Source organism: Ambystoma mexicanum, chromosome 12 (genome assembly GCF_040938575.1).
Source record: "Ambystoma mexicanum isolate Mex_15411 chromosome 12, UKY_AmexF1_1, whole genome shotgun sequence".
Lineage (NCBI taxonomy): Eukaryota > Metazoa > Chordata > Amphibia > Caudata > Ambystomatidae > Ambystoma > Ambystoma mexicanum.
Window position 1 is genome coordinate 38,979,950 of NC_090936.1, and position 18,111 is coordinate 38,998,060.

Consider the following 18,111-nt stretch of genomic DNA (forward strand, 5'->3'; position numbering starts at 1 on the left):
AAACGTGGAGAGACTTATGCTCTGGGTTGTCCGCCGACACCCGTTGTATTCCGTTTTAGACAAATGCAAATGAAAACAGTTGTGTTTTGCCAACTTCCTGCGTCGGTCTGATTATTGGTGCGAGCGTAAGATTTGCATCCCCGTGCATCCATAGAGTGCTACCTCGCTTAAAAGGGCCTACGGGTTCATGGTGCACATTGTGGATGGATGACTTGTGGGAATAGATCAAAGGTGATATATTTCAGGTAGGCTTTTTGTAAAAAAAAAAAAGTTATTCTATTTTTCAGGGTCATAAATTGTGGAGAAGAATGATGCCTTCACAGAGGTTGGGGGTGACTGCGTAATCTACCGCTGCGCGATGTGGTTTCAAGATCTATTGCATTTAATGGTTTTGAACAAATTTCTTTTGCCAATGTATAAAAAAGAAACAGTTTTAGTCTACGAACAGAAAGAGTAGGCACAAGATCGATTTGATGTAATAGCGCAAAAAAAACTCTCAAAATAGCCCCGAACTAGGCATAAATATCCACTCAATCCTTGTGCGAAAATAAGAAGTACAGTTTGAAAGTTATTATCAGCTATTTTGGTCTCGACGTGCCGAACATACAGATGAAGGAGTTAAATATATTGAAAAAAAAGTCTTCTGTTTGTAAGCCATCCTATTTTACAGTGTTTTCACTGCATTGCCGGCCCGCGCTTTCTAATCCTCTGTAGCCTACAACATGTACCCACATCTTTTCAGTGCGTTTGCCGGAATCTTGGCAACAAAGCAGCGCGATTTCAAGTGAGCTAATTAACCCGAGTATTGATGAAGCCAGAACAATTCCTTTAGCATAGTGCATGTGCCATGACAACATTGGGACAACAGCGGGAAAAGGTATAAATCACAGCTTGGATACGCCGCTGGGTTTTGTAGCGCTGTGCCTTTCGGTGGGTTAAAGGCTCGCGCCTAGCATGTGAAAAGAGTGCATTAATAGACATATCTTCAACACTGATATATCCTGCGCTTTAAGACCCTACTCTACAAAGAACGGCTCGCCAATCACTGATCGCTCCACTCAACCACGACCAGCCAATCAGCAATTGCCGGCTTCCACTCTACGGTCGTCTCAGCCAGTTGATCTAAGACTTTGCCTAGCATTGGTTTTACAAAGGAATGCGAAGCACAGCTACCAAACCCTCACACCTACAGACAAATCCTACTTTTACTTATAAAAGTTCAAAAACGTTCACTTACATGTCCCCTACCTACTACGCAGTTTTTTTTCCATGCTGCCAGAGATTACACAAGACCAACTTACTTCAAGAACTGTCCAAAGTCTTCACAAATGCTTTCGCAGCCAGGCCATTTGCAAACCCCGTGGCCATACAGCGTGTGAGAGGCTCCGGTCTCTTCATGGGAGGAGCTACAGTGAAAGAACACAGCGTCAGATACATAAACACATGTCCTAACCATTGCAGGCTTTTAGTGCCCGACACATCTGTGCTCATAGGGGGCCTATCCCCAAAGACGTGGCCACCAGTAACTCTGACGTACTCGTGCACACTGGGAGTAAGCTAGGAGTTGTCGGAGTTAAACATTGTGACGGCACCATGATCCAAGCCCAGATAACAGTACAGAACTATTAGAGCTGAAACGGATCCATACAATGATTACTCATCATGTGGCCCTCCAGATGTTTTATACTTCAACTCCCATCAGCCTTAGTCAGCAACAACAGGCATGGATGATCGTGGGAGGTGTAGTCCAAAATATCCAAAGGGCCAGGGAAACATTAACCATTTTCTGGATTGTCTGCAATCAGCGGCTCTCCAGAGGTTTTAGACTACGATTCCCTTGATCCCTTATCATTGGCTATGCTTACTAGGGCTGATGGGAGTTGTGGTGCAAAACATCTAGCGATCCAAAGGATGCAGACCCATGATCTGGATTATATTATGTTTATGTTTACCTGCAAAGAGAAATCATTCTGCGTCCAACATTTCAAAACTTGCTCTATATATGGCTGGGATTGTAGGAACATTTAGGAAAATCTGTGATACTTTGCAAAGATACCATGGAGAAATTCACAGGAAGTAGTATACAATCACAATTTGAGATCTAGTAATTGTAAAAACACAAATAAGCAGGCACTGTACACCCTCTCAGAAAGGAAGCAAGATACATGTAAGTGTGAGTGTGGGGCCTTGGAAAGACCCTCCACAGGTTGATCAGACCATGCTTTGCTACCCATTTTATGATGTACCATTTCAATGTTATATTTAACGTAAGAAACAGGGGTGCACAATTGACTGAAAGGTTGTTTAATTTAGTATGTAAATAGCACCAGTTTCAAATGATTGATTGTTCCTAGAATAATTGTGGCAAGTCCTGGTTCACCCGCCCACCCCACCCCCGCACCTGTGCACCCTGGCCGTGATCGTTTGCACTCCAACCTTAGTAGGCTTCCCGGGTATGTTTGCGCAACATAAAACCCAAGGCATGCACACTTGCTGGAATTTGTAATAAAGTGAATAAGAACTTGGAAAGGAGTCCATTAGATGATACTAAACAGTGGTGGGAATTGGTAGATGTAATTGTGTTCATATTTCCTAGGCAGCAAAACACAAGGAGGACCATCTGTTATCCAGGCAATGGGTCACACCGTACCAGGCCGTTGAGCCACTTTGCGCCAAAGAAAAGACTTTCTATATAAAAAGTAGTGTTGCAAACATGCATGCTTTGCCAGCTTGCCAGTTTGTATCAAAGGATGGGATATGTCAACTGGATATACACACTATCCTATATAATAAAAGGGCAGCTGTATGTTTGTCTGAAGCCATCATGCGCAGTAGAGGCTACCCGAACGCACAGCATGCTCTGCTAGAGGGAGCTGTTGCCTTAGGAAATGCAGTGGCCCAATGTGAATAGCTTCGCCTGTTGTCACCGCGAGAGGGAGCTGTAGGCTTAGTATATATCGTGGCCCTACTGTGTTAATGAAAAACCTGCACTTTGGCCCGTGTACACAGGCCTCTATACTAAATAAAGCATAGCTTGCATTTGTGTACGTCACTGTATGGCTATGTATCTAGAGCTGTGTATTCATCTATCTCTATACATATAAATATATATATATATATAAAGCTAGATACATAGATATAGACAAAGACAGGGATACGACCAGATATTTATTTTATAACTAATGAAATCAACTATGTTGCAGTTTCTTGATTTTTAAAGACTAATGGCTGCAAATAGCTTTAATTAGTGCCTTCGCTGGGAGTGTATTGCAATCAGCGGCTAATTGCTTCCGGCCAAAGCATGGCAAATATCAGAACTGGGTAGCCACGGGTTCCGCTTGCTGTGTTCTTCCCTCTAAGAGTGGCAGTCTCCTAGTATGGCGCATCACTCCATGCCTTGACACAACAGATTTCATTTTGTCAACCAAAGCAATTTGCTACCAGTGGAGGTGAATTTGATATGTGTGTAGATGTGCAGAGCAGGTGTCCTTTTAGTACTGGCTGTGCCCTCCCCATTATTGAGTGAACCCTAGCTGTTCGTGCAGATTCTAGAACAGGGAAACAAGACAGTGCCATGAGGCCAGGGCACGGGGCATCGGGGAAGCAGTGTGTCTTTGGAGACAGCGCTCGCATGCCAGAGACTGTTCACCCTGTAAGACACGTGCCATCTTTGTGGGTGTGCATGTTTGCGCCCTTACAAACTGCACAAACAAGTATACATCACTGCGGGAAGGCAAATCCTCACCAAAAAGACTCCCGGACAGCCAAGGAGGTGTCTCAGTTCTTGCTGTGTGTGAGCCACAGTCCGCAGGAACCCAGTTTCTTTGGGGGACGGGGGGCTGTTGTCTGAGCTCTTAAGGGCAAAGACCAACTTCAAACAGAGACAATGGCCCTCATTACGACCTTGGCGGAGAACCATGGTGCTATTTGCACCATGGTCCATGGCGCTAAGCTGCCAACTCCGCCATGGTGGTTGGCGGACTTACCGCCCCATTCCGACCTTGGCGGGGCGGTAAGTCCCCAATCCCCATTTACCCTTCCCCATTCCCATTTTTGCCCCATAGGGCATAATGGGAGTGGGGAAGGCGTTAATTACGCCACCGTAAATTACGGTGGCGTAATTAACAACAAGGTCCCTTAGCGCCATGGATTTTAACGCCTGCAAAAAGCAGGCGTTATAATCACCATGGCGCTACGGGTACTCGTACTCAGGCGGTAAGGGTCGGCGAAGTTTACACCGGCGTAAACCCCTTTCCGCCTGGGTCGTAATGAGGGCCAATGGCATCTGTTATATTCAGACACAGTAATGGTTCAATGCCCCTGGGTTGGTTGTGTTGTTGAAGAATTTGGGGTGCATTCAGAAGAAGTTCTTGCTATTAACTGACTTACTCTTGAATCACCACAGAAGAGAGAATACCCGTTTCACAAAAAAAGCGGCCAGGAGTATCTGTGACTTACTGCTGAAAAGAGAAAGTAATTCAGGAGTAGGTCAAGGCTAATACCAGTAATTCCTTTCTGAATAAAACAACCACTTTCCAGGAGTAACTAGAAGTTACTCCATGTATTTTCTTGTTAATCTGCCTGGTTGCCTTTTGATTTAGGATGAAGATATCCAATTTAATGCGTGATTTGCTCTATTTCAACACCGTCTAATTAGTGGAATTTCCAAAAAAGGAGGTGGTGTATATAAGGCGTAGTCCTGGTATTACGATGGATTTGTCAGCCTATGGTTAGCTGAGAGTTATCTCAAAAAAGACACCTATACCCTTGGCACCAGAGTAGGACAACTTTTTGGCATTTTCTTTATGATATATTGTGCTAGACCCACGATCAATAATGTCTGTCTTAAATACACTTTCAAACATTGCAAAACGTTTCCATGAAAATCAATCAGTACAAGGTCAATTAAACAATATTTGGGAGAAATAATGTGTATACTGAATTTTATTTTTACTGGAGATATATTTGAAAGGTTAACTCGTTCTAATGTACTCTGGACAACACGTGTTTCATACATTTTTGAGCTTCCTCAGGGTCGTAACTAAAGTATCCTAATGTAAATGAATTATTAAATTGCATTGTTTTGGTAAAATCGTGCATCAGCAATTACTTGTGGATTTTCTGCAAATTCATGTAACTCAAAATACATGGATACATTTTGAGTTTAAGATGAATACTTAGCGTAAAACTATTTATGTAACAAAAGCATTGCATTTTAAAAAGCAAGAGTTCCATTGCGATCACTATGTTTAGAGTCTAAGGTCTGGTATTATTAGTACCAATTAAAGACTTCCAGGGGAAACAAGGCCATGGTCAACTCATATGGGTGACAGGCAGGCCTGAACCGGTTTTGCGATATATCACTTTCTTTATCACATCTGCATCCATGGTGAAAGCTATAGATCACTGTTAGGAAGGTCTGCTAATGTTAGTCTAAACCACTACAACCGAGGCATGTGGGAGAGAGTTTTTAGTCTTCCATTTCCTTGTAATTGAAATTAGTAAGAGATGTTACAAATCCATAACTTTCTCATGGAAGGGTGCAGCTCAACGCAGGTTCTCAACATGAACATAATCCATTCACAAGAATGCCACGGAAGCCGAGTCGACGGAGCAGCAGCACTTATGCCGCGCCGTTCAAAATCGAAGAGTAGGTGCTAAACCCACCCAATTGGAAGACTGCCTTTTGGAGAACATGTAAAGACGCGGCGACAAACCTTTTGTCCTTGGTATTGCCCACTTCTATCCTGTTACCCAGGTTGCAGCATGAACGCTAGAGACTCAGGATATAGTTTTTTTTCCAGGTGTGCTGATGTACCCTAAAGAACTCAAATGGGTGTGAGTGCGTAAACATGGCCTGTCTGCTGTTAGTGAAATGACAAAATGTCATATCGACACATAGAACACTGCAACCTTCCAAGCTTACGTGCACAACTATTGAATATTCGAAATTCAGTATGTCATTTGAGTTAGAATGTACATGTGGGTAAAAAACCTAAATGAAGATGCATTGTTCAAGCGCATGCATATCACTGAGCAATCATGTTGCGTCCACAACACCTGACCATGGATAGATCTTTAATCATAAGAAAAGAAGAGACTGAAATAAATCATGAATATAATATTGAGCTGGAAAACAATATGCATCCCTCCTAATATGAATGTTTTTTTTAATTCAGATTTTTAAGAGCCTCATAAAATATTTTCATTCATATATTGTGCCAAGCAATTGAAAGCTTGCATCACGCGTACCTGTCTCGCCGTGCATTCAAAACCGAAGACTGTCCGTTGACTAAGGAATGGTGCGTTATTGGTGGCGAAGCTTTGGAAGAGTTGGAGGAGGTAGTAGAGGAGGTGTTGGTAGTAGTGAGGTCTAGCCCCCCGTGTTTGAGGCCATTTTCCTCCATGCTGTGCACGCCGGCCACCTCTTTCCACAACTGCTGGATCTCAGCGGGGCTTAAACCAGCTGGAGAGTAAAGCAAAGTTTGAGTTGTAGAACACAAATGCGTGCATCAACACAAAGGTGGTGCTGGACACAGCATGCTCGCACACACACACGAGTCATGATGTTCTTGTGCACAACTTCCGTTGTCTTTATCTGAACCCTTCCAAATGTTAGGTTCTCATTGTAAGACAAATATATTCGAAACCCAATGCCCAAAGTTTTTTTTTAACAAGACACGCCTCTGTTTTTCATCAACTCCATAGTCAAGAGAAAAAACATATTCTTTCAAATATAACCAGTAAGAACAGATTGCAATTGTCAAGGATATTCTCCAAATAAACGCAAACTGCCCCCGTCTCTTATATCGTATGGACCATCGATGAGCTCCGTGAAGTAGGTGAGATCAAGTAAAAAGGTGGACATTGCTAATGTTGCGTTAGTTTTGCCTACAGACAACACACTTCCCCTGCGGCTTAGAAACCAAAACAATATGGCTTAACAAACATTCTCAAGATCCTGGAGTCTGGTGAGTAGGTAGATTGTAAATCATGTAGATTAATCGTAGCTTGTATAAGAAGCACAACAATCAGAAGCAATGCATGCAGACAAACTGTACTTCCATCTCAATGGCAGAAATGCACGTGATCCTTCAAGCAGGTATACTTATCCCTCATTTTATGACTGTATGGAGCATATTTTTGAAGCAGATGTCAAGAGATCATTTCAAATGAAGTCTTAAGACTAGTGAGTCAATTACGCAAACATATCCGCCCGTGGCTCGAAGCTTTATGAGTCATTTTCACGGTCTTGATCTTTGCATAAGGAAACACAAATTGCTCTTATGCTATAGGTGTTCCTGAGCTCTAGCGTCTTCTCCATATCCCCCTTCGACGATTGAAGACCGCTGTTCATAAAGATGAAACTGGTCTGGGATCGTGCACTGCAAAGTACGCAGTTAAGTTCCCAAATACTCCACTCATCCTGATATGATGCAGAATCTTAGTTTAACCTATTGGGGCCCATTAACTTATCGGTCAAACATTTCTGGAGTTTGGTTAAACAAGATCTTTTGTTGCCACTGAGTCAGACTATGACATGTTCAGTCATGAACATGCAAGCGGATCTCTATACATAGAACGCTGCGTTACCATGGGCCACGCTTAACAGGTTACCCGCATGCTGATGTCTGTTCATGCGAGGCGTAACCAATATTTCAATGTAAGGAGACATATTTATGTCAAGAAGTCATTGTCCTTTTGTATATTATCACAGTAAATATTTCAATTTCCAGTCGACTGATTAGAGTAAATGGTGTTAAAAGTAAAACGTGAGATGCCAGATAATTAAAAATAAAAGTAAGCTATTTTTAACAGAAACATTACCCACGTCTGGTACTTTTTAACATGGCATTATTGAAATGTGTCCCTATTGAAATGTATTCTACACACTATGATTGGATAAAAATCTAACATGAAGATTGGAGCCTAACTTATTATTACCAAAATGCATTGTGAATCAAAGGATCGTATGCATAAACATTTCAATGTAGCTATTAAATGAACTACAGTGTATAGCTCTTGTACAAACACAATGGTTTTGGAGCTATACAGCTCTGTCTTCCTCTCCCATCCTCCTTCTATCCACCACTTCTCCCTTCTGCCCCTTTTACTCTAAATTACGTCTCCACTAACTCTCCTGCTGAATTAGCACCCTTTCTTCACAGCACCAACCCATCGTGCACTCCGAGCAACCAGTTTGCTCCTCAGTTTAGCCTCAATCACCAGCCTTCGTCTCTTTGAGCTTGTTTACCTCTTTCTCTCCACCGAACTCTACTCTGCCTCCATGAAATGTGCAACTGTCCTACCCCGTTTCAAGAAACCTTCTGAAAATTCAGATTTCCCCAGGAATTCTTTTGCCCAGAGTCTCTCATGCACCATTATTCAAAGGTCCTTGAGCAGTTGCTCCTTAACTGGATCACTAAGTACCTTGGGAATAATGGCCTTGAAGATCCACTTTAATCTGGCATCCACATTAAGCACTACGCCAAGACTTTGCACCTCTGCTCTTCACCCTGTAACCCTCTGATCTCATCTTTTGTTTTTCACTACCACGTCATTACCGATGGCACACAAACAGTGTTCTCCTTATCCTCCTTCAGCCTAGGCCTCTCAGAACGAATTGCCAAATATCTCACGGCAATCCGTCACTGGATGGCTCTCGGTTTGCCCGACCCGAACTCATTGTAAACAGAAGTCATTTTTCTCCAGGTTTCCAGCGCCATTCTTACCCTCGCCCCGTCTATCTCCTTCCTGCCTGACCTTCTTGCTCACTCACCAAAGGCTTGCAACTGCGGGATCCTCTTTTATAGCAACCTACGACTGCAACAATTCATCTCTGCCACTGCTTCTCTTACTCGTAATGAGCTTCTCAACATTTGGACAATTCAACTCATGCTCAGTAAATTCGGCTAGTGCTCATTGCTAATCGTCGCCTTTCTCTGTACTCCTTCCTGCCACTAGACAAAAGTCCCCAACTTTGCAGCCTGCACCCTCTACAACCTACCCGGATCCTTCCCCACTTTTGCCGGAATATGGTTGCCTGCCCACAAACGTTTGTTTGCGGGTGGACTGCTCGCAGTGAAACTGCTCGGGCCCCCGTTTACATTGTTCATTAAAAATGAGTGTAAGGGTGCGGGGGACACCCTGCACCCCGAACCCCTCAAATACCTAACATGGGGAGTGGAGGACACCCCCCCAGCCCCCGGTCCTCAGGTTCAGTATTTTCTGTATTTGATCAAAACGGAAACACCCAATTAGATCAAAACAGCCATACGGTCCGTTTGTTTTGATCTAATTGGGTGATACCCTTTTAGCAACGGGCACCATGCTGGCTGGCTCTCTATGCACTACCGCTCCGCTTAGTCTACAAAGCGATCCAGGGTCTTGCTCCTCAGTGCCAGGCGGACTCTATCTCTGTCTGCTCACCATCTTGCTCTCTGCGCTGCAACTCACTCCTCGTGCTTCCTCGCACTTTATCTCGCTCTTCCTACTCGCCACACTCCATTGGAACCCGCTGTCCGTCACAATCAAAGAGAGCCCAGCTGTGGATCTCACCCGCCGGGCAAAGAGGGAGCTCCCCACCCTCTCCCTCTCCCTCATCCTCAATACCTGGCCCCACCACTGCAGCCGGTGCTGCCTAATTGTGTCATTTTGCATATTTGTGCAGTACTCATCTTTAGGTTGCAGCACTGTGTCCCCCTGGCTTATTGTTAATGTTGTAAGCCCCCAGTACTTTTGTTGTGTCCCTAGTCCACGACCCTGTCTATACACAGCCCCATGAGCCACCTCGCCACTTGTTATCATCTCTGCATACAGGCACCCTTCTCGAGAATGCCTTGCCCCTCCATACATGTGTTTCTGATCGAAATGGACACCCCTGTCCTTCAAATAAGAACACACACAAGTTGCAAGCACAGTGCAAATGTCCATTGTACACTATGAAAGGAAAACATGCATGTCTATTCATGCTTTCATGTTTGGATATGTGACCTACATCAGGGAAGCATTTGTTTTTCAGAGAGTGGCTTAGTGACATTTTGAAACAATTAATTGCCCAAAGATAGGACGAGAACATGCACTCTCTGTTTTGCTCCCGACCTGTCCTATTTTCAATTGCCTTTCCCTGGACACCCATTCAGTGAAGCACCAAAGATACCTTTGGGTTAGAAGCGCTATATAAATAAAAAACTAAAAAAACATAAATAAATAAATAAAAATAAAATAAGCCGTTGCCCGGATGGATATCACTAAGTGTCAGAAAGCAGGTAAACAGGAACAGAAAAGCAGAACAAAAATGGTATATATTGGATGAAAAATCAAAATAATAATCATATTAATTGCAATAATAATAACAGTAAGTGTTTTTCATAGTGCTTCATTTTGGGCCGCCTCCACTTCTAAGCACTGTAAAAGTTGTTTTTAATATATCCAGCTCAATAGTACTCCATATTTTGACCTGGAGGAAGGAAGGGCAGAGTAAGCCCTGCCGGTGAGTCCAAGGTGCACAGTGAAGACTTGCCCGGTCTCAGATCTGGGAGCGATCAACGCGACTCTAGACGACATGGAGGCTTCCCGCCAAGTAGTCCACGGCTACCTAGGGGCGGCTTCTTTCCCTTTCTTTATCCCTTCCATGTACGTTCTTGCAGCGGTGCAAGGACGTCCATAAAATGGAGTACATTGTTTGCAGGATCGAAGGACTTGCAGAGGAGGCGGGGGAGGGGACGCTGGAGCCGGAGACTGGAGGGGGTATCAGGGCCATGCATGAAGAGCAAAAACACTTCTATTCTCCTGAGTTGTAAGCACTGGAACCTTGACTGGAAAAAAAGGCAACGCGCGGTGCACAAAAACACTAACACGTAGTAAGATGAGCGCGCCCTTGTGCATTTCAGTGTGCATTATCTTGCTGACGAACTCACCCCCCCCCGGTCAGGGGGGGTCAGAGAATGAGAAACGTGCAGGAGCAATGCACAGCAGTTCAGTGCAAACAAAGGGGCCAAGTCGACCAGTGACCCCAGTTTCCAACCATAGGTTTATCGTGAAAGCAAAAATAAGGGTGCTTTCCTTTAAACAAAACTGCTATTCAAATTGGCTTCCTTCCCGCAGCAATGCAACCCAATTGTGATTGCTACAATTAAGCAGCAGACTTTTTGTAACAAAAGCTTGGACTCGCCAGAAGCGCAACGCTGCCTTGTGTTAATGCAACACAAACAAATGAAAACTCCCCTGGGAGCATGCAAAGGAACCTTGGTCTCACCCTATAATTAAAGAGGTCTACCACAAAGGAACGGAATGCCTTGGAAAGTCGTCAAAATAAGGGGCAGGAGGAAAAAAAGGTGACTTTGGCACACCAACATTATTTCATGGAATGTGAAAAAGTAATGTTGACTCGCACATAGCACCGGAAACCGAATGCAAGACATTCTGGAGCCATAAACATACGGGCGGGACATACTACTTTACAGGAACATGTATGGTTAGATGTCGGTTTATAAGAACACCACAAATTACCTTTAAAAAAAAAAACCTACATTAAAGAAAAATGGACTGATGGTGAACAATTATTAAGCTGTGTTGTCCAGCTGGGGTAGTTAGACTCCAGATGCTTTGTACTACAACACCCATGATTCCTTGCCATTACCTATGATGGCTCTCTCACATACTCAATGCCAAAGAAAGAGGACTGATTCAGGCACGCATTTGCACGCATCAGAGACGTTTTTATGGGAGGGCAAAAGGGGCACTTGCCAAGGGCCCCCACCTTGGAGGGGGGCCCCCACAAGGCTGCCTGATCTAAAGAAGTAAGAATCCATTGTTCACCAGACTTTAATAGCACATGCCAGGATATTTTAGGCATGCTGCTGAGGTTCTAAACCCGTTGCCTGTCTTTTTCGACAAGTATATTCTGCCTTGATCAATTAATGCCTTCTCTGTTCACTGTGGTATACATACTTTGTGTGTTCCTAAGAGCACAGCTCTGTAGCATTCTTTCCTTCCTGTGGGAATTATGTTGATCATGTGCAATAGCTAAAGTTGAAATGCATATTGATAAATTGACAGCCACAGTCGTTTAGAAGTTAGCTCAGTGTGTTAAGCACTCATTGCAAAGATATATGTTCATATGCAAGATTAGAACAGTACATTCCATCAAAGCTGGCTGAGCCTTTCCTATGTTTGAAGTTTATAAACCTGCCTGCATATGTACCTGGTTTTATAGCACAACAGGTTCTATTATCCGCAATGTACCTGCACCAGATAGGGGTTGCTATAAAAACTAACATTTCATCTGTATGGTGAAGGTTTAGACATCGTTTTTTTCAGATGGGGTGCTGTAAAACCTAGGCAATCGCCTCCAATGATGAGCACAAACTGTTAGTCCAAGAGGTGACTAAGTATCCAAATGCAAGACTGTGGAACAAAAGCGTTTATGCTTGGATCCTGGCTTTGTCAGCAAACGATACAGTGATCCTGGTCAAATAATCTAATATCTCTTACATTACAGTGCTGTCTTCTGTGAGGTTTGCCTTTGTGCATGCAGTGGTGCTGTTTAGCCCATTACTTAATCGTTCTTCTTATTTAGGCCATTTGACTGGAAGGGGTGGTAGACAGAAGAGAGCAGACCAGGTCTTGCAGGCCTCGGGTAAGCATATTTTATGGTCTGCTCGTTTGACAAAAAAACAGTTTGCTAAAAAGTCAAAGGTTTTTATGCACGTTTATAAATGACAATGTCACACGCCATTGTTTTGGAAGTATTTAAAGCTTTAAAATATGAAAGAAAACCCCAGATTAAATGTGTTAGATACCATCGATTGATATGCTGGTTCTTCCCTTGATGATGGAGAGAATTCATCTAGAATCATTCCCATTTTGTGTAACACCCTGCTACAATATTTTATTTTTTTAAATGGTCATGTTTGGTAATGTGATTTGTGTACTTTCCAAGTCAGTTTTATAAAATGAGATTGTTTTAGTTCATTGTAAGAATTGGAAAAGAAAGTGTTCAAATGCATAAATTGCAGAGTTGGCACACATCCACCCCTTAACCAATGTGGGATTCTTGGCATCTCATTTAATCTTGTATTGCCTAACCTCTCAAAATTACCAGTCCCTAATCCTTTCAAAATTGTCAGCCCTTCAGAGTGATTTCCTTCTCAGGGTAGGATCTTCATAAAAGCCTCACTCATGTTTTCACTGGCTATAGAGTTGCTTCCACTGTAATAGTGAGCATTTATATATTGCACACCACAGGCACTTGTTCCTTTGATCTCGAATGGCAACACTATTTCAAAACCATATTCCACTTCTTATCTCAGTCTGTCTGGTAGCTTCTAATCTGCATCCACTACCCATGCTGTGGTATGTTTAGCTTTCTCCTTCCTTCCAATTGGTCTACTCTATCCATGCTTGAGCATTTCTGCATTCTGCGAGGCAGCTAATGTGAGTTCTCTGTCTATTCTGGGTTACGTGTACCTTTTACATACGGTCCTGCCTTAATACTACAGGCTGCATACCTTCCTGGATGCTAGTGATAAAAAGTATCCTGTATCTATACTAGAACAGAACTAACCTCTTTGTAGGCTGCTAATGTTGACCTTTTACATGTGACTTGTTTATTATTCTGATAAGAGCAGGAATGAAGAGATTAAGGGGACTTAAAGGGAGTAAACATGCTTATTTTGAATGTTGCAAGGCAGCATATCAACCTATAGGTTGTGATCGCAACGAGGTGGTCAGTGGTGCGGCCAGATATTCTTGATCACTTAATTCCTTTGGTTTAGTGGAGGAGACCCCAAAGATGTCCATGCCCAGGGCCCCAAAAGTGGTTAAGATGGCACTGGCGCGCGTACGTCTATTGCGCATCCTTGCCAATGCTAAGCCTGCCGGTGCTGCTCTCAACGTTTTCCCTCCAAAATTCAAGATTTCTAGAAAAGACAATTGCGCTGAGAATGAACAAGGTCTCACCCAAATAACTCTACTCGTCCTTCTGTGCTCTTTTGACCATAGGGGGCGGTGCTTCATCTAGTTGGCGCACCAGTACCATTTCATCGCCAGTTCAAGTTACTTTTTTCCAGCCCACTTTTTACGTGTCGTTTTCCCTCTCCTTTTTTCCTCACTCATATTTTTGTTTGCGAAGCATTTTCCTCAAAGTGTGATTTACACTCACTATGGTTATCCAGGTAAAATTAAGCAAGAATACTCTCTTAAATGCGGCTGCCACAATGAAAATAAAATGCATATTCGATGAAGATAAAGAATGCAGAAAGAATACATTTGGAGTCTTGAGATTTTGGTGAAACAATCAGCAAAAATGTTTGCTCTCAAATCTAAACAGCAAACTAAAGGTCAAAATAAGAGTTGCACCAAACGTAGTCTAAATGCACCATAGTCTCGGGAGGATAGCTCAGGGGCAATGTGCTCACCTTGGAAGCATGACGACACGGACCAGCACAGGTTCGATCCCCGGGTCTGTGCTTAGAAACCTCTGAGTATTAAGTGCATTATAAATACCCTATCATATCATAAATAAATAACCTCTCACATCATTTTCTGAAAGATATGTGTAGAAGCGCCTCGTGTTTGTAGTGTCACTGTCATGTTATGCTGTGGTATATTTATTTATTTTTATATTCATAACGCGCCAGTAACCTGCAGGCATCAGGGCGCACACAAACATGCATATAGACCCATACAAGACGGGGCTCAGCAGAAAACAGCCTAAGCACACACAGCATGATCATATACCTAAACACGCACTACCTGAACAGTAGGGTTTCTAAGGATCTCCAAAAAGTATTCATATTTGTTACCAGGGTACTTGGCAGAGCGTTCCAGTATAGTATAGTATAATATTGCATGTTAACAATTCTGACATAGCACACCATTCACTTAGAGCACTGATAAAGGGAAATAAAGGGTGACTAAGGACTGATCCCATAAAATGAATATGATATGATATTTAACGTGCTTAATACCCAGAGGTTTCTAAGCGCGGGCCCAGGGATCGGACCTGTGTTGCTCCGTGTCGTCTTGCTTCTAAGGCGAGCATGTTGCCCCTGAGCTATCCTCCCGAGACAATTTGCCGGGGGTATTCAGGGTTGCCTATACCCTAGCACTGGGGAGAGGGCTGTCAAACAGTAGCCCAATCAGCCCTGTGGCGTTGTTGACAGGGACCTACACAATGGAATATAGAAATGTTCGGACCATGACTAAAATGTTGAACTAAGATGAGCTATGATTTTGCTGCCGGGGTTGTTGGTTGAGGAGTCCACTCGCGTTCAATAACCCAAGCCGGCATGGACAGTGGAGTGGTCCCTCGAGTTGGCCATTGGTTGGAAGTGCAGCCCAGGCTTGGGCGTAGCACTGTCCGGCTGCCCATTGGATCCTGCAATGAACCCGGGACACCTCAGACAGGTAGTGGGGCTAAACTGGCAGCTGGCGGGTCAGCGGGGCTGCTAGGTTTAAGGTCATGGTACCTGATGATGGTTCATGTAAAAGAAACACAGGGTCCGCATTAGAATCTTAGAGCATTTTTCTGTAATAAAATGCGGCCTGTTTCCCTCCACAATGGATGTACTATCATTTGTATAGTACAACATGTGTGTTTCATGAAGGCATGGGCGTACACGAGTGGACCCCTACGAACAGGCTCTGGGGTTCCCGCGCCTCCCACTGGGAAAGTCCTAAGGCTCCATGCAAGGTGTCGCACAATGAGAGTTATCACATCTCCATCCTACCACCCATTGGATGGAGTCTACTCAGGGTTGTTCAACTCCAGGCCTCGAGGGCTAGATCCATGTCGGATTTTCAGGGCTCCCCTGTTTAATATTTATGAGACAAAATGTGCATACAGTGATTCTAAATGTATTCATGACTATTAATGAGGGATATCCTGAAAACCAGTCAAGTGTCCGGCCCTCGAGGCCTGGAGTTGGAGAACCCTTGACTCTAGCTAGTCATCGAGAAGTGTTGCCGACGACATGAAACTCCAAGGTGAAAAGGGGAAAACTGGCCCTGGTTTCAAGTCAGGCATCAAGGCTAGGATTACTTCCTGCAATGTCTCTCCACACAGATTTACCACACAGGCGATACAAAAGAGTCTCCCTCAAGCAATACAGAGTCTAGTTTAGTCCCAATTCTCTAGGTGCCCAAATCCGCTACTCGGGCACCGGACTGTCTTTGCTGGGCCGCAGAAAATAACATCTGTCCTGTAAGCCTTAAGATCAAGTCAATGCTGAGGAAAGTGTGGATTTAAGGAAACAGGCTTGAATAAAATACGAGCATGCAGCCAAAGGCAAGGACTGGGCACGAACGAGGAGGTAATTGGATCCTACCTGGTGGAAGAGACTGGACAGGAAGCGAAGACTGGCTGGATGGGATTGAAATGAGTCCCTGCCGCTGGAGGTTCAGCAGATGCTGCTGCTGCTGGAGTTGCTGCATCTGGAGGAGCTGCTGCTGGAAGACAAGCTGCTGGGCCGCCAACTGCTGCTGCTGACAACACAAGCAAAGGGAATTGAGTCGACAAACCTGAGCGCCAAATGACAGGTCTCCTCTTCAGTTGACCGCCTTCCAATTTCATTCTCAAACAAAAAAAGGTGGTTGCAAAATCAGAAGGGCAGTATGGTTTCATATATCTTCAACAATGGAGGCATAACACAGTGAGTGAGTGAGATAATGTGTGTAGCGCTGATTGTGAACCTAATCGCCTCTTGGCGCGGGACTACTTCTATGATGGAAGTAAAAGAAACCAATGCCGTATTCGAGAGCGTCTGGAAGGAAAAGCAAGGCTTTAGAAACAAGGCTTAGGAAGCAGACGGTTCACTCAACAAATAGCAAAGCATATGTGCTTACAAAAGTGTCTGTGTGTGTAAGTGCGCACGCGCACCATCAATCTTCTCTGTGAGCAACTTTCACTGATGCCAGTGAAGGCAAAGGTTCAAGGTGCAAGCCACACACTGACTATTCCTTCCCTAAGTGTGGAGCGCAGGGCCCACTCAGTGACCCCCTCTTCCGCTTCCATAGGTGGCCCATGAATCTTGAGGATGGGCGGTCATCAGGCCACATCCATGAAACATTTTGTGCAGTGGGCCAACACATAAAGCTGCACCCGACCTGGTGGACACGCCCACGATCTCTGGAGCCCACCGCATCAGCAGTAGCTGCAATCCCAGCAGCCTAGAAGCTAAGAGATACAAGCAGGCAAGAACCAGAAGACCCGTGTTCTCCGGGTGGGCACCTGGTACCTGGAACCTCAGAGTTGCATCATCCTTCCTGCTCTTCGGGGAGGAACTGACAAGGCTAACCTCCATGGAACAGTTCATTGCCCGTTCAACCCCTGACTGCGACGCTTTTCTACGCGCTCTGTGGCTTGGTAATTATGTTTGTGCTATATAAATTCCAGGCACACATACAATGAATTTGCAGGGCCCAAGTGCACCTGGATATTTTTTAAGGGCATATGAGCCCTTATAATATGTCGGTCTCCTTTGTGAACCGAGTACCTTTGCATTTTCCACAAAAGTCCGGGCGCACCTTTTGCTTTACTCATCTGCACTCTACTTGCACTCTACTTTGAGCATTTGTGTTCAGAGTGTTAAAGTGAAAGGTCGGATATTGCTGCATATTAAGGATTATGTACAGGAAAACAGGGGCATATGACATGAAAAGCTTGATTATCCGGCACCATTGGGGGACCAATGGTGCCGGATAATAAAACATTTTGTTTAACCAAATGTTGTCTGTCTGAACCAGATAAGGAAGCCAATAGGCTGGATAGCCAAGCTTCCTGGTCTTTTTGATCTTCTGTCTGGCTCTGAAACTTTGTTATCTGGCTGTTTCCACTGGCAAGCAAGGTGCCAGTTCACAGAGTAGTCCTGTTAATGTGGTACCCCATAACACAGCTTTTACTGCAGAAGAAAATATTTATTAAAAGGAAAATCATTTCACTCAAGAGGATAAGAGATTTATTTTTGTGATATTACACCATAAATGTATGGCTACAGAATGTTGATTGCCCATTAAGTGCGAATAATTGGGCCCACCGATGTGGTCTTCACTCCAGCGATTGACTGGCGTGTTAGCTGCCCCCAACCCCCACACGCACCTCTGGATGGA

General features: G+C 44.1%; 1 protein-coding gene across 8 annotated transcripts in view; it reads right to left on the bottom strand.

Annotated features, from left to right (window-relative positions):
• FOXP2 (forkhead box P2) overlaps positions 1 to 18,111 on the bottom strand; it is a 289,073-nt gene that overhangs the window by 118,732 nt on the left and 152,230 nt on the right. For 6 of the 8 annotated variants that reach the window (XM_069627892.1, XM_069627895.1, XM_069627899.1 and 3 more), the window contains 3 exons: positions 16,332 to 16,488; positions 6,253 to 6,466; positions 1,302 to 1,406 (listed from right to left, as the gene is read on the bottom strand). In XM_069627892.1, the coding sequence (XP_069483993.1) occupies positions 1,302 to 1,406; positions 6,253 to 6,466; positions 16,332 to 16,488 (476 nt within the window). The remainder of the gene's footprint in view (positions 1 to 1,301; positions 1,407 to 6,252; positions 6,467 to 16,331; positions 16,489 to 18,111) is intronic. The other 2 variants (XM_069627894.1, XM_069627896.1) reach the window with 1 other exon arrangement.